The sequence below is a fragment of the Haemaphysalis longicornis genome, unplaced genomic scaffold, assembly GCF_048455015.1.
Source record: "Haemaphysalis longicornis isolate Haplotype H1 unplaced genomic scaffold, Haemaphysalis longicornis Haplotype H1 scaffold_2, whole genome shotgun sequence".
Classification (NCBI taxonomy): domain Eukaryota; kingdom Metazoa; phylum Arthropoda; class Arachnida; order Ixodida; family Ixodidae; genus Haemaphysalis; species Haemaphysalis longicornis.
The window spans coordinates 189,597,499-189,613,899 of NW_027526295.1; the positions used below are offsets into that span (position 1 = coordinate 189,597,499).

Here is a 16,401-nt window from a genome sequence, read left to right on the forward strand (position 1 = left end):
TTAGAGGGCGCTAGGAATTCAGCAGGGGCGGCAACGATCCCTCTGTAACATCCTACGTAGTAGCGAAAAGGCTTCTCCAATATTGCAATTCTTGTTCGCTTTTCCTTCATGTCCGATAGCTCTAAACACTGAAGTACTTAATTTCGTAAGTATTTCAAAACTGCCATACTTTGTGGAACCTAAACATTATTATTTACTGTGTATTATCACCCAATCTGACGTCCATGTTTCGGGTGACAGCGGTCCTTATTCATCTTCCGCACACTTGCTGATCGGTTTTTCTTGGGATTCAAACACTAAATAACTGGCTGAAAGTGTTTAGGAAACGCGGTTCATATCCAACTATTATTTGGACATTTAGGAGTTTTGATTACTTTTTTGGTATTTTTTTATGGTAAAGAAGTTTTGCAGGGCTCATTTATCTTTGTTTAAAAAAGTAATCTAATGTCCGTGTTACCTCAGAGCTGCGTTCCAGGCAATACCACCATTCAGTCTTTGTTGTCGACTGCGCCCAAACCACGGTGTAAGATATACTATTAGGTGAGGACACAGCTTGCAAAACAATCGTGTACTCGTCATTTTAATAAACTTGCCAAACTGATGCCGCTGAGACCGTTGACGGCAGCGCCCTCTAGCGGCAGAGAAAAGAAGCTACCCGAGCGCCGGCCACTCGGAGGTGTTCGGATATCTACGGCTCCTTGTCGGGCCTTCTCGGCAGCTTCCGTAACCGGTTGTCTGCTCGATGACAGCTCGCCACGGCTTGGCCGGTTCTACCGGTCCGTGGTGCAGACGATAATTTGCAGAAAGCCGTGCGAAAGCCGTTGCGCTCGCCCCAGTGTTTCAGAGTGTTCTAGGAATGTGTTTTGAGTCGGTAACAATCAAAAGAAGGTATAAAACACTAAACCGAAGGGAATGTGTGCCACGATAGCCGTTGAGCACTCACACAAGCGAAACTTTATGCTTGCGCAACCAAAAAATGGGGGGTAAATACCTTATTGAGTACGTACTGCAACGGATGGGAGGAAAGTGGGACATTATTTATCGTTTCCTGCGATCATAATCGATTGAATGCGTGCTCTGCAGCCATCTCCAGCAGAAAATGATGCTACTTGCAGTCAGCATTTCTCTGAGAGTTCGGTTGCTTGAAAGGGTATTTTTCGGAGCTTGGATGGGAAGTATTACTGAATGTCGCAGGGGTGCGCTCTCGCAAGCGATGCAGTGCCGTCGATTTTACAGTTGCCTACAGCCCACCATGTACTCTGTACAAGCAGCGGCAAAAATAAACCGTCTGCTGCCGGATCAATGCCCCGACATATAAGGAAAGTAGCGCAGTTTCTGAAATGGATTAAACTATAGCGGCGAGTACGCTGATGTTTCTTCGTCGTAAGTGGCGTTGCACTACTGGGCTAACTTTACACATTAAGCAGCGGAGACGAATCGATGTTGTCTGAGTCATTGCCGGTGTCCTATGTTCAGAGGAGCTGCGCGCGCGTCTAAATAAACTAAGGACTCCGGAACTCCCGCAGCGGTTTAAACAATGCAATAAATTACGCTTTAAGATCGCGTTGTGTGAGCTCATTCGGTGAGCTGACACAAACAACGTTTTTTGCACTCATGCCGCTGGTCATAGAGTTAATACTACTGACTGCCGCTGGTGCCTGCGAAGCACCTTGCTTCAGGCAGTCGTTGGTCAAGCCACTTGAAGCCTAGGACACTGCGAAACTTAGTTAGGAATTCTGCCATCAGATGTCCTTTCAATCAAAGGTCCACGCGCGGCGCCACCGCGCCACCAACTCCACTTGACAGATTTTTGGGCTGCTGTGTCCTCACCTAAAGGTGTATCTTACACCGTGGCCCAAACTAGCTTGAACGATGCGACGTCGTGTACCCGCCGCGGTGGCTCAGTGGCTATGGCGTTGCGCTGCTGCGCACAAGGTGGCGGGTTCGATTCCCGGCCGCGGCGGCCGCTTTTCTGATGGAGGGGAAGAGCAAAAACGCCCGTGTGTACGAGATTTCGGCGCACGTTAAAGATCCCCAGATGGTCGAAATTAATCCGGAGCCCCCCACTACGGCGCGCCTCATCGCCTGAGCTACGTCGGCGCGTTAAACCCTACAATCAATCAATTCGAGGTCGTGTACTATCGCCGCCTCTCGATGTGTGGTTACCGAGTTACCGTACGTGCCCTACTTATGAAAACAACCTCCAGGAAGCTGGGACACGGGGGGAAGCCAGGTACTTGTGCGCCAACCGCCTGGGTGGCCCTACCTTTAGCGATCAGCATAGGGTTCCGATGTCTCCTAAACCTGTATTACAGGCTATAGAATACTTGCCTGTCTCAGTGTAGTTTAATTCAAACTGGAGGCTAGTAACACGTTTAGCAGCAGAGCTGTTGATGCTTTTAGCTCCGCCGTGTACTGTTATCAGAAAGCTCAGCCCAGCCGAGCACCTAGCGTAGGCCAGCTCGACCTTCTAGAACACTCCGTCCAGCGTTCGTGGCGCTATCTTTCGGGTGCTGTTCTCCTCACCAGTTCACGTGCGTTCGTGCCTGAAGTGTGGAGCACATACGCCGAGTTCGCGCTACAGACGCCGAGCTTGCAAAGCCGGTTGTCGCGGGTTGTAGTGCGTGCTAACGCCGTCCACTTTGGAAGAGATGTTAGAGGCTGCGGACGAACCGATCCGGGCCTGCCACCCTTGGGGAACTTTCAGCGGCAAGCTCGGAAATTCACGCGAGGTGCAATTGCGGGATCTCCCACGAAGGGAGAGGGGCCACCACTCTGTTGTTTCTCTAGCCCTGCACCCCTAGTGCAAGCAGAGTTGATTTTTTTAAAGCTTATCTTTCGTTTCACTGCAGACGGCCTTCACTGTCCAGCTACGTGGGATGGCTGGACGTGCTTCAAGGACACGCCAGCCGGGACCACAGTGCAGAAGCCATGCCCCGCGTACGCCTACTTCATCACCGAGAAGCCGCAGTGCATCAGTAAGTCGTGTTCGGTCTCAAGACAGCTTTGTACGACTCAGGCTGTGGGTTGCAATTTCAGTAGAAAAGATTACATTTTTCTTGTAGTTCTCCCAATCGTAGATTTTTTGAAAATCGTGTAACCTTGATGTCTTCGTGCAGATCATTGTGGTTTAGTGGTAGAAACAGCCGTGATGAAACTTTTTTTATGAACGGTTATTGTGTTTGTCCGGTTGCAGTCTTAATGCGCCTCGGTCGTGGGGTGCGAACATATCATCCGGAAGTGAATCATATTCTTGCTGGCTTAATGCATAACTTCACAGCCAGCAATATATTTGGTCCTTCCGTGAAGAGTTCCAGCTGTTTTTGTGAATCGTAATTACGTCCACGATGCTTCTTTCGACAGCTTATTCTTTTTTTGTTGCTGGCCCCACAACAGGCACGCATGAGCAACGCCGATTTCAACTTTTCACGCTATCCAGCTATAATGACACTGTACAGCGGGATTAGAGGAAATACGAACAACGTAGCACAAAGCCTCCGACGCACCGTCTGGCTGCACTGTCGGTAAACTGCGCTCGTGCGTAGTTCTTTCAGAGCGTTTGAGAGTGTGGCTTACTGTTAGGGGAAATGCTCGATGAAGAAGCAACTTAGGGCATTTTTTCAGGCGTCTTTTTCTGCTCTGTCGCCACTGAGAATCCTGTTATCTACTCAATTCGGGAGCCAAGCACACAGCAGGTTGATTGCAGCTAGCATGATGCCCCTCAACGATCATCCTGCTCAGTGGAGACGCAGCGTGGAAAGGCGCCTCAAAATAAAGGACTGGCGTCGCCTGTTGGTCAAGCCTTTCCCATAAATGTAGGCCACAGTCTCAAACGCTCTCGAAGAAGTTCGCATGACTGCAGTTAACTGACTGCAGCCAGATGGCGCAGCATGATTCGGAGGCTGTGTGCTCCGTTGTTCGTATTTCTTTTAATCCCCCCTGTAGATATGAACATCTGAAGCTTCTAATTGTATAATGCTTTGTTTCCACCCGACGCCCCTTCATTTCGATGCCGACGGAAGCTGTGGCGTCTGATTCAGGCACATTTCTTTTTTTTTATTGATAAGGCATGTATACTTGTATCGGCGCCTACGCGTCTTGTTTCTCAGGGGCCAGATTACTTGGACATAACACGAACGGGAGAAGCCCGACATCCATGTTACTTTGGGCAATGTCGTTTCGTTTGTCGGCTAAACGGTCTGACACGGTTGCGAGGGTTAACATAGTCTTCCTTGTTATAAAAAGAAATTACACAATCTTCCCGTGGGGAACCATGAGGAGGATGCGAAGCATCATGGGGGTTCCGTGTAGGTTCCTTGTGTTGCCGCTATGTTTCATTTATCAGAGCACGAATGGGAACGTAGTGTGAACCACCATGTAGAGGCAGAGAAATGTAGAGAAATGTAGAGACAGCGAAGAGACCGACACCCGCATTACCTGATCGAACACCTCCTGGTTCTCGTCTTTCTTTATTGCGTGCTCACGCTCCTACCCCGTTGCCCGCCCTCTCCGTCCTCTTCTCTGGTTGAGCTTCAATGCGCGTGGCGCTTCCCGCCACAGCTTTCCCACGGGAAATTCAACAGCCTCCTCTAAAGTTTTCAGTTCGTCGTTTCCGTTGACGTTCAGCTTCGCGTGCCTTCGTTGTATCAGTAGCTTCTTGACGTAGTTTGAATGAGTCAACGACATAAGGCACGTTCGTAGCACTTGCTCCTGTCCCGGATTTGTAGCGTAGTGGGAAGAGCACCGCGTACCTCCCGTTGCGGCCAGAGAGTCGTGGGTTCGAAACCGGGCGCCGCCTAACAATTTCCTTAATTTATAGTGGACTGCGCTGACGTCAGGCCAAACCCTGACGGGGCTGCAGAGACGCGCATGCGCAGTAGAGTGCGGACCGAGCATGAGATGCCTCGCATCTAAAATATGGTGTATGCACTCAAGAAAAAAAAAATAGTTCGCTCGGGCAAAGGTACGCCTTTGCAACTCACGAAATCACCTACTCTACTGTCGATATTTCTACTTGTATCATAACGGGCTATCGCGCTTGGGCGCCAATGGCGCATTCCACTTCTTTACCTGTCTCTTTCTCTCCCTCGCTACCCACGCGAAGCTAAATAAGCGATGTGAATAAAAGACCTGTCGCTCATTCCTCGCTCGGCTACTCGTCGCCTCGCTCTATAACTGCCACTTCGACACATATTTAACCTTATTGTTTCAGCCCGTCCCCAACTCGTCCCGAAACAGTCATGTTCCTACTCTTTCGACACAACTCTGCCACTATAACGACAGCAACACACGCTATTGCATTGGCCGTCCTGATAAGGCACCTCCCATGAAGGAGTAACGCTGATAATGGTTTATTGGTTGTGCGCGTGAAATGATTTGATCCAGTAGCAAAGGAGCAGTAGCGAACTCGCTGCACATCGCTAAAGAATATCGGACAAAATCACTAGATTTGTTCCGGGGGTACAATGCCAGACTTGCCAAAAACGACACGTCCATATTCCGCCTTTCACTCCAGCGTCTAATCAGTTCCTCAAGACCACCGGCACTTTCTTTGAAGTTCAAGGACGTTTAATTTCTTACGTGAAAGCAAGCGCAGCTTTCAAGAACACCAACTAAACAGCAACGTAGCCCTTGTAATGAGTATCACACGTGGGCGATGAGAGTGGGCGCCGAGTTGAAGGATAAGAATTGCACTGACTTGTTGTTATTAAGACGGTCGCTGGCAGTTATACGGCCTTTTATTCGAGGGGGTGTTGCTTTGGGCAACAAAACGATTGTTGACGAGAAGCCCAACGCTTCCGGGAAACAGCTCGCGTCCCACTGAGCCCTCCACTAGTTGGAGGGCTCAGCCCTCCACTAGTACGTGATGGGACGGAAGTGGCGACGAACGCGTTGAGGACCGTCTCGAAGAGCAGTTTTTGCTTTGTTTGCTTCGGCCAAAGTTTTCCGAGCCAGGACAAACGGAGTCATTTTTTTAGTTACCCTCAACAACTTGCTGCCTGACGATACGTAAGGTATTAGTATGTTATCCAATAAGTGCGTCCGGCACTGTACGTTTGTTCAAGTGGCCGTAGCGGGCACATGATTCGAGTAGGCTGCATAACACTACAGGCGAGACTTTAGCATACGTTTTCAACACTGAAGACCACTATTTTGACAGTCCTCAAAGGGCTAAAGGAACAGGCTTTAAAGAAAGTGGCTTAATTGACAGTGGCCACCCAGTTTTGTTCCTACACAGTTACATGTACTGCACTCAGATTAACTTCTTTAATGAGATAATTCTTTGGCATGCTCAAACAAACGCGCCTGGGTGGGGGTTTGGCGTTTTTTGTAGCGTAAGCTACACTGGCCGAGGTTGATCAGTTTCGCGTGGACCTTGAAGGGCCGTGCTGCGCAGGCGCGATGAGCATTAGATTGGATTTGATTGGATTGAATTAAACTGGATTGTATTGGATCGGAAATCCAATCCAATTGGAGTACCGGTGTGTAGAGAATTGGATCTGCACATTGGCCGGTGTGCACATTCCAGAGGAGTGACGTCATAGCCACGGCAGACGCACTGGCGCCCAGAGTAACTCTGCTGGTGCCGGCGTGTGCCCAGCTGTGAGCCTCCGTTGCGCACTAGCCAAGTCTGACGCTGCGCCGGAGCCGCTTGATACCCATTTCGCGTGGCTCCTGCAGCCGTGCAACGCATGCGCGAGGAGCAGTGACTGGACTGGACTGAACTGGACTGGATTGGATTGGATTGTATTGGAAATCGTTTTAGCAGCAGTAAGCATGATAATCAGCTAATCCTAGACAACCAGGAAACTTAAGAATAACCAGCTGACCTTAGCTCACGCTACGTATATCCCGGCATAGCGGAGCTAAGCCACTGCTAATTTTTTCTCGAGCGAGTCAAAAATAAACTTAATGTGAATTTGAACTTCGTTTTCGTTCTCCATCTCGTGGACCAATGCAACAATTATACGGGCAAGTTGAATGCCATTCGTCGGCTGCCCCTCTGTCCGTGAGATTCTTTTCAAGCTCCGCTTTCCCTGTTTGACTTGAGCGCCCGTCTACAGCTCCCTTGGGTAACTTAGCCCGTTATTCGATGTTAACAATCCAAACATTCATGATGACATACCTCCCGAAAAGCAGAATTACAAGTATTCGACAGAGGTCTAATACGCATCGGGGTATGAATAATTCTGACGTCTCTCTAATACCAATTTTTAACAAGGCTTTAGCTCCTGAATTAATGAAACCTCATGAAATCATTCCCGCGGTTAGGAGTCAAGCACTATACGAGAGCAAATTTTGTATGCAAAAACGTAAAGATACAGGAACCTATTTGGGACGTATTCGGTGGCAGGATCAGTATTGAAACCGAAATTAAACATGTACCGACGCTTTCGCAAGAACGACGAACCTTTATTTTCAGTGAAACTAAAGTAGGCGCTTGTACAAGATATTTTAAAGAGCTTGTAGACAGGGAAGCATACCGGCAGGTGATCAAGTTCTTCGAAGAACTGAAAAAATCTGCAGGCATTCCGAGAACTGTCTACTAATGCGTAGCATTTTTATGCCGCTTGTCGAGGGTGTGAGTTCTTTACAGCCTGATTTTTTTTTTTTTTGCTTTTCAAAATTCTGCCTGACCAAATATCTCCATTTACGCTATTACAACGATTACAGGTGTTAGTTCCGCCAAGGGGTCATTTTTGTGGAAACTCGGGGCGTTACACGGTCCTGGCTTGGGGGGAGGGGGAGGGGGGGAGGAACGAGGAGGGGGTGGGGGTACTCGGCAAAGAATGCTACGCATTAAAAAAGGAAGAAAGAAAAACGCGGTGTCCGATTTTCGAGGTGCTCTATTTTCATTCTAGAAGGTACATTCTGTCACCGATCCCCGAGTGGTAAGTAGCTACGCATTTTGCACCCTTTAGAGCTGCATAGCTCCAACTTCCATACCTGATTTCTAAACTGTAAGAATAGATCTATCTTAGTCTCTGAGAAGGAACTCGTTCATCTTTCGTCCTACGTCTCTGAGAAGGAACTCGTTCATCTTTCGTCCTACGTCATCGTCAGAACACGCTCTCACTCACGCACCTTCCCGTTGTTTTCACGTCCAACACTGAAACTTCCCTGGTTTAACACGCGATCCTTTGAGCAGCGGAAATGACATCGTTCGCACAAAACGCCTCGTTCCGCGGAAGCTTCGTCCTTGCGGGGATAAAATTTAGTGGCTTTAAATTACGTACGACACCATCATACGCTGGCAGCTGCACACGACGATGAAAACTAAACTATACCACGCTGAACCAGAGAACCCGTAAAGTGCGGCTCCCGCTCACTTGTTTTGAGGGTTATTGCGATGGAGACAGGGCAGGCGCGCAATTAAAAGCGCGTCTGAGCGAGCCTGGTTAAATTTATCACGCCAAGTAAAGTATGGGATAATAGGCTCAAAAAGGGGACAGCAACGTGTGCAGACGCCCCAAAATGCAGAGAAAATTGAAGAAGAGGGGCTCTGCGCTTAACGTTCTCGGAAACTCTCCTATTACATCGGGCCGTCGTGGTTTGCCGACGGACTTCTTTCTTTGTTTTTTTCCCCCGCCTATTCCAAGTGGCCTTCAAGATTTGCCTAATTAGACGCATTATGCTAAAAAGGAACTTTAAGAACTATTATTAGCAAACCCCTTTTTTAGTTCTTTCATCTCTCTCGAAACAAATGACGTGAACCATGCACTTAAAAACAAGAAAAGTCGACGAAATTATGCCACGTTTACCTTTTTGTTTCAGCTAGTTTTTTACAGGCGGTAAAGCTGGCGCTCTGCTTTCAAGGTCACTTTCTTGTTAACGAGATTTTACAGTGCCGGTTTGAAATTTTTTTGATTAACGTCAGCCCGGATCATTAATAAAACGATCCGTTGCAGTAGGCCACGTTTTCAGTTTTGCCGATCAATTTACACACATCTTTAAACGGGGAAGCCGCGTTCGCAGGTTTCGTTGACCGCCCACATGCAAAGCGTTCGCCGTACTGCTGACGTCGGTTGCGCTAATGCACAGAGAGAGAGAGTGTGAGAGAGAGTGTGAGAGAGAGTGTGAGAGTGTGAGAGAGAGTGTGAGAGTGTGAGAGAGAGTGTGAGAGAGAGTGAGTGTGAGAGAGAGTGTGAGAGTGAGTGTGAGTGAGAGAGAGTGAGTGTGAGAGAGAGTGAGTGAGTGAGAGAGTGTGAGAGTGAGTGAGTGAGTGAGTGAGTGAGAGAGAGAGAGAGTGAGTGAGTGAGTGAGAGAGAGAGAGAGTGAGTGAGAGAGAGTGAGAGAGTTAGTGAGAGAGTTAGTGAGTTAGTGAGTGAGTGTGAGAGAGAGTGAGAGAGACAGTGAGAGTGAGTGTGAGAGTGAGAGTGAGAGAGTGAGTGTGAGAGTGAGAGTGAGAGAGAGTGAGTGTGAGAGTGAGTGTGAGAGTGAGTGTGAGAGAGAGTGAGAGGGATCGAGTGAGTGAGTGAGCGAGAGAGCGAGTGAGTGAGTGAGTGAGCGAGTGAGTGAGTGAGTGAGTGAGAGAGCGAGTGAGTGAGAGAGCGAGTGAGTGAGTGAGTGAGTGAGAGTGAGAGATATAAACTTTATTCATGTAGGGCCATGTTAGGTCGTGGTGGGTGGCCAGCAGCTCAACCTGCTCAGCGACCTCGGCTGTCATAGGGCTTATTTTGTCGTCAGGTCAGAGACGCCCATCGCCCACTCCCATAGCTCTGGGGTGGCGACTAGGGGCACGGGGTCGTCGGAACAGGCCCACATGTGGTTTTGTACTGTGGCCTTGTCGCGGCATGATGTGCAAATAGGAGATGAGAATGGGAAGGGGTGAATGCGATGCTTTTTTAGGTTTATCGTTTGTACGAGTCGCCAGAGCCATTCTTCCGTACAGGTGAGAAAAGGGTGGGCTGTGGCTGCAGCAGATGATAGAGGCGCAATACGGGGTTTTCACGAGGTAGCCCGAGGGACTGCTACTAGCTAGCCTGACTCTGTGTGAGGAAATGGGATTGGGGTATTACAAGGAGGTTGGTGCTCCAGCTGTGGCGTGAGCCGCCTTATTGCCTCCAAGCCTGGAGTGGGCGGGGGTCCATATCATTTCCCTTTGGGTAGCGGGGAAATTTTGCATAGGGAGTTTTAGAGACTGGGGTGAGGTGGCACCCGCAGTAAAATTTCACATGACTGTGTTCGAGGGGAATAATATGTGCACTGTCGTTGGCTGGTGCGGCAGCGCTAGTGCGATGCCACCGCTTTCGCGGCGGCACGTTCCGAAGTGCGGAGCGTCAGAGAGGTGACTGGCGGAGTGTTGGGGGCATTGCTGATCTCCAATGCGAAGGTGTCCTGGTGACGGTAATTGTAAACATCTCCAAGTTTATCCAACCAACCAACCAACCAACCAACCAACCAGCCAACCAACCAGCCAACCAACCAACCAACCAACCAACCAGCCAACCAACCAGCCAACCAACCAGCCAACCAACCAACCAGCCAACCAACCAACCAACCAACCAGCCAACCAACCAGCCAACCAACCAGCCAACCAACCAGCCAACCAACCAACCAGCCAACCAACCAGCCAACCAGCCAGCCAACCAACCAGCCAACCAACCAGCCAACCAACCAGCCAACCAACCAACCGACCGACCGACCGACCGACCGACCGACCGACCGACCGACCGACCGACCGACCGACCGACCGACCGACCGACCGACCGACCGACCGACCGATTCGTATACCGTGTCAGGCCGTATGGTGTGACTTTCGGCGAGGGCTTTGGCACACTGCTCTCTGTTTTCCTGGTGGATATGCGGGTGCATAATGGGGGTGTTTGGGCGTACCTTGAGGCGGGAGTGGATTTAATTAGGTATGGATAATCAAGGTTAGCGGTGATAGGTGAATTGAGCTCGAAGCGTCGGAGGAGCATTTACCGGATGTAGTTTTGGCTGAGACGGCATAACTGTCTAATTGGGTGTGACGGCATAGCTGTCTAATCTGCTCTTGGGCTGTTTGTACACCCCAAGTACCAAGGCCTCTACCGTGTTCCTTAAAGCCGTTCATGTCTTGGGACGCTCTAGTCCATTCTTTGCCTCAGAGCGTGCTTACGTCATCCCTCCGTCCGGTTAATGGGGTTGGTGTTCTTGCGCTTATAAGCGTAAGAACACCAACACTTTTTTAAACACTCAGTAACTCTTTTGCTACCCTGACGGCCGACCGGTTGTCAGTTTCCTCATTACTTGCGTTATCAGCCCAAATGCACTCATCTCTCCCAATCTGAACTGTGACGCCTCCCACTTGCGTTTGTTCTCTGATACGGGATTCTCGTTTCGTATCCCTACGCGCCGCTCCTACCATCCTTGTTTCCATTGCTCGAGGGCTGATCTAAGTTTCTACATCCCTAGTCTCTGCCCTATAAGTATCTGCCGCTTAGTCACCACGGGCAGTAAGGATTGGTAGGGCGTACCTTTCTTTTAAATTTCCAGTTACGACGAAAGCGTAGTGTCCATTATTTGAGCGCGCTTGCATCAGAATGCACAGAGCACATATTAATTCTATGCCAGATTTTTTTTCCGAGGTTGAGACGGGGGTATTTATAGGTGTATTCATCCACCTTTTCATCTATTTTGTTACACATTACTTTTGGCTTCTTCATATTTATGTGTAATACTGTATTATTCCTCTCTTAGTGTGTAAAAGGGTTTATAGTGGGCTGACCTCCCCTGAGAAAATAATGTGGTGTGGTTTAGTTTAGCTTCATCCTCACCCTGCCAAACAAGGCAGTACGCTTATTTGGATCTAAAGCACATATAATAGATTTGTACTGGCAGAAACTCCAAAAAAATATTTCACCTCCTCCCCTTTATTATTACCATCATCTTTAACCTATTATTTCTATTTTAGTACAATCTACTGAACAATACAGTTCGCCGAAACTAGCCATTTCTCAAAAAGTGATTTTTTTTTTACTTTTTGTATTGTACTTTATAACAGACGGCTCGTTTACTTCCACCCGAGCTCCTCCTTTGAAAATCGCTTACGCGCGTCGCACATTCATACTGTTAAACTAGAAAGTATTTAGGTTAAACAGCCATCTTAACGGTCCGTAGCCTCGCTGTCAATGAAATCTGTTTTTAACGAGAATACGTCACCATCGAGGTGGACAACTCTTCAAGAGTCGGGCATTTATAACCTCTTCCGCCGCTTCAAGGATGTAATTCCATCGTTTCCCTGTCTTCTCTGGGCGTGAAAGCGGCCCTTACACATCATTTTTCTCCTAGGTTAGGAGACTTCGGCAAGCACATACGTTTGTTGAATGTGCGCTGCTGTGTCATTTTTTTTCTTCTTTTAGGTGAAGTGCATGCATTCCCGAACTATTATTGGCTCTACGTTGAAGCGATATTTCTTTATGACTAAAGGGCTTGTTTTTGTCTTGTTTTTTTTTTTTATTCGGCTACCTCTTCCTATATAATTTACGAGCGGGAAAGTGCATTTTGACTACACTTTGTCAACGCAACTCGCTGCGGCTGGTCTTGCTTGTCCTATAGTCTAGGTTTTCAGCGTGCCAGCCCAATAGAAGGAGCGGTTACGCGTACTTTATCACCGTTAGTGACGGACCATTCATATGGCCCATACCCTTACATGAATTCGATTAACATGGAAAACTTGGCCTGTTGGTACATGACCCGAGAAAACGGCGCAAAAATAAAATACAACGGCAGAGAGAGGACGACGAGGAATGCGCTGAACTTCCAACTGGTTTTATTGCGAATGAAACACGATGGAACAAGAATGAAACACAAGTATTTTTTGCGCTGTTTTCTCGGATTTTTGCATGAAATCGGCCAGGAAGGTCAATCTGGTCTTCTAATGCCCACCTATTGGCAGTAGATACTTGGAAATAAACTATAATGCGCTAGTTACGGGTACAAAAATATTAAACACTCCTCATGTTACTACCTTAGGGAGCTGAAATGGCGAAACTGGTTTACACCCCCCCCCCCCCCTCTCACCATACAAAACTTCTAGTCTGAGCATGGTAGGGAGCTTCCAGTTGCGAATCCCAGAGTTGTTGCGTGGTGCCACGTTTATTTTTTGATTGATTGTATACGGTTTAACGCGCCGACGCAACGCAGGCGATGAGGCGCGCAGTAGTAAAGGGCTACGGATTAATTTTCACCACCTGGGGATCTTTAACGTGCACAAAAATCTCGTACACACGGGCTTTTTAGGGGCGAAGAGCCTAAAGGCCGAGGCTTGTCCGGCGTCCGGCGTCGGTGCTCACGGCTCAGCACCGTGTAAATCGAAACGTGTGGACGAAAGGTTCACAAAAGTTAACAAGAACAAAATAAAAGGTTCACAAAAGATTAGAGAGGGAAAGAGAGAGAGAGAGCTCTCCTGGAAAGCCGTGCTGCGCATGCGCGTGGAGGATTGGATTGGATTGGGTTGGATTGAATTGGATTGAATTGGAAATCGCTTTAGCAGCAGTAAGCAGTCTCACCGCTGATTTACGGTAAAAACGATCCCCAGTGCTTCGCCCACTGATTCACTTCGTGGAGACGCGTGAATTTTTTGTTTTTCCCCTCCATCAGAAAAGTGGCCGCCGCGGCCGGTAATCGAACCCACGTCCTCGTGCTCAGGGTGCCACGTTGAGGCGAATCAAAAACAGCATCCGCGTTGGAACTGAGGAAAGCCTCGCGGTATTCTACGCTGTTCTGCGAACGACGACGATTCTCCAGACAAACACTTCTCAAGCGAGAGGTGCATTGGGCGGTGTTTTGACAGCACGGAGCTTCCGCATTGCTTCTGCCTGACAATGCCCTCTGCCCATTGGTGTCTTGGTAGCCTTTTTAGAGTACCCCTTGCAAGCAAACCGAGCGTTCACCGGCCGGCTGAAACCCCTTCGAGGGGTTTCGAAGCGACTACGCCGTCTCCAGTGTTGCACTGCCGCTCAGGCTACCAACACGTGAGGAACAGATGCGTGTAGCGACAAGTCACGATTTGAGCTTTCCTACGCTCCCGTTTTCGCCGGCTCCTTGGCTGGCGAACAGACGTAAAGTTACTGTCTCGCGACAAACTTAGAAATAACAGCCTCGAGAGCCGTATTTGGATCCATGGTTCGCACCAACGAAAGACACCAAAGGATGCAACAAGGCTATAAAGCAGGAAAACGCACAAACTGCAGACTTTTGTTGCCAGTTGCGCTCAAAAAAGTCGTATCATCATATATGTCGGTCCTCACTCCGCTTTTGCTCGTTCCTATGTGTGAACGTGTATCTTGCGGTATGGAATACAAACTTCGCCTTTGTTTTTGTTGACAAGAGGTAGTAACACGCAGATGCCTCTCTCTCACCTCGTCTTTTACGGCGCACAAATAAACATATATCAAACAGCAGCGGCGATTACAGCAGCCTGTGGCTACGCAGAAATGAAAACTGGTGGCTGGTAATGAAGATTCACTGGGCAAAATTTTCTATGCGCAAAACAGTCATTACTGAATTGATTGATTGATTGATTGATTGATTGATTGATTGATTGATTGATTGATTGATTGATTGATTGATTGATTGATTGATTGATTGATTGATTGATTGATTGCAGGGTTTAACGCGCCGACGCAACGCAGGCGATGAGGCGCGCCATAGTGGAGGGCTCCGGATTAATTTTGACCATCTGGGCATCTTTAACGTGCGCCGAAATTTCGAACACACGGGCGTTTTTACTTTTCGCCTCCACCAGAAAAGCGGCTGCCGTGGCGGCTTATCGAACCCGCGACCTTGTGCTCAGCAGCGCAACGCCTTACCCACTGAGCCACAGCGGCGGGACCGTCGTCACTGAACTTCTGCATGAATTTCTGTGTCCTGCACTTTTTTTCTGGTAGTTAATAAATGGAAGAATATTCAGTTGATTGATTGATTGATTGATTGATTGATTGATTGATTGATTGATTGATTGATTGATTGATTGATTGATTGATTGATTGATTGATTGATTGATTGATTGATTGATTGATTGATTGTGATGCTTAACGCGCCGACGCGGAAGAATATTCGGAGCAACGCATAATCACACACGTGAGTGCTCTGCAGCGCAACGCATTGGCCACTAAGGCAAAATGGGTGAGATGACCTTTCCAGAGTTAAACTGCGCCCTTCCATGCTGCAGCGGTGCTGTCCTTAGACTCATCTTCCTGACAATTGTTTCGCTGCTTTTTTTTCTATTCTTTCACGCAGAGATGTCAAAGAAGACCTGCTGGGAGAACGGCACCTGGTTCTACAGCCAGGAATATGACAAGGAATACACAATCTACGACTGCGGCTCTCTCGAGGTTTGTGCTTATCTTTGATGCGCCTTATATGCTCCCTCGGCTTCCGGGGACGTTAGCGATAATGTGCTGGAGAAACAGGGCATATCAGGTCAAAGAACATAGCTGGAAACTCTGAGAAACGGGGCATATCAGGTCGAAGAACGTAGCTGGAAACTCTGACAACACTTATTCTAACGGAAGTCCAGACATTTGCTATATTCGTGCTAGGGCGAAGACTACGCATGAGGCGACAGCATGTAACCAGTTAATTTCGGGATCCGCGGAATACACAAATATCTATAAATGACCTCAACTCGAAAAGGTGGGTATATGTAGCGAAATGGGTTCCCGCAGTTTTGCTTTGTGCGAGCGTTTCTCTCGGCCCTATACACTTCAATAGTCCTTCATTGAATCAGAAACGTTGGAATTCTGCCTGCGAGGGAGCGACTGCTTAACACACGGAGGAAGAAGTATTTGAGGAGGGTAATCCGCTTGGCTGGGAGAGCGCGGGCGCGCGGCGCGTTATTAATGTCACTCTCTAGCGGGTAGGAAATGCAGCTTGCGGAGCAGCACAACAGATGACGCGTCAAGCGCATTGCCATAGTTTACATGTTCTTCTACAGACGCGAGGCACAAAAATCGTAATATCATCGAATATATTGTGAAAATGGCCAGATTTATCTCTGGAAAATAAATAAATAGAAGCGCTGGACATTTTAGCAGCAGTTATTAATAAATACTGCCATAGCTACAAGCCGTACCGCGCTTAAAACGAGTGGTTCACTCTCGCCGCTCTCGTGGGCTTCTCAGATTTGCACGCGCTTTTCATGTTGCACAGGCAGGGCTGCGAAGTTAGGACAGTCTAAATATAAACTAATGGCATACAGGATATGAATCATCATTCACTGGAGCTAATCATACCTAGATTCTTAACTACAAGTTTTTTTATTGCAGGTTTTGTGTTCTACAACAATCAAAGCCCCCTTCATCTTACGACAACGATATATGAAACGCGAAGATTTTTTCCGCCGCAAACTACCTCAATGAAAGTCCAGTCGCGCGAGGGATTCGTCGGCGTCGTCTGCCCACGACGGCAGCCGGC

At 48.3% G+C, this 16,401-nt stretch overlaps 1 protein-coding gene across 9 annotated transcripts in view; it reads left to right on the forward strand.

Moving 5' to 3' along the window:
• Positions 1–16,401, forward strand: part of LOC144169668 (calcitonin gene-related peptide type 1 receptor-like) — a 527,733-nt gene that overhangs the window by 461,762 nt on the left and 49,570 nt on the right. For all 9 annotated transcript variants that reach the window (XR_013322493.1, XM_077698942.1, XM_077698941.1 and 6 more), the window contains 2 exons: positions 2,853–2,978; positions 15,226–15,320. Coding sequence is in view for 8 of the 9 variants with exons in the window: in XM_077698942.1 (XP_077555068.1) it covers positions 2,853–2,978; positions 15,226–15,320 (221 nt within the window). In the remaining variant the exon portion in view is untranslated. The remainder of the gene's footprint in view (positions 1–2,852; positions 2,979–15,225; positions 15,321–16,401) is intronic.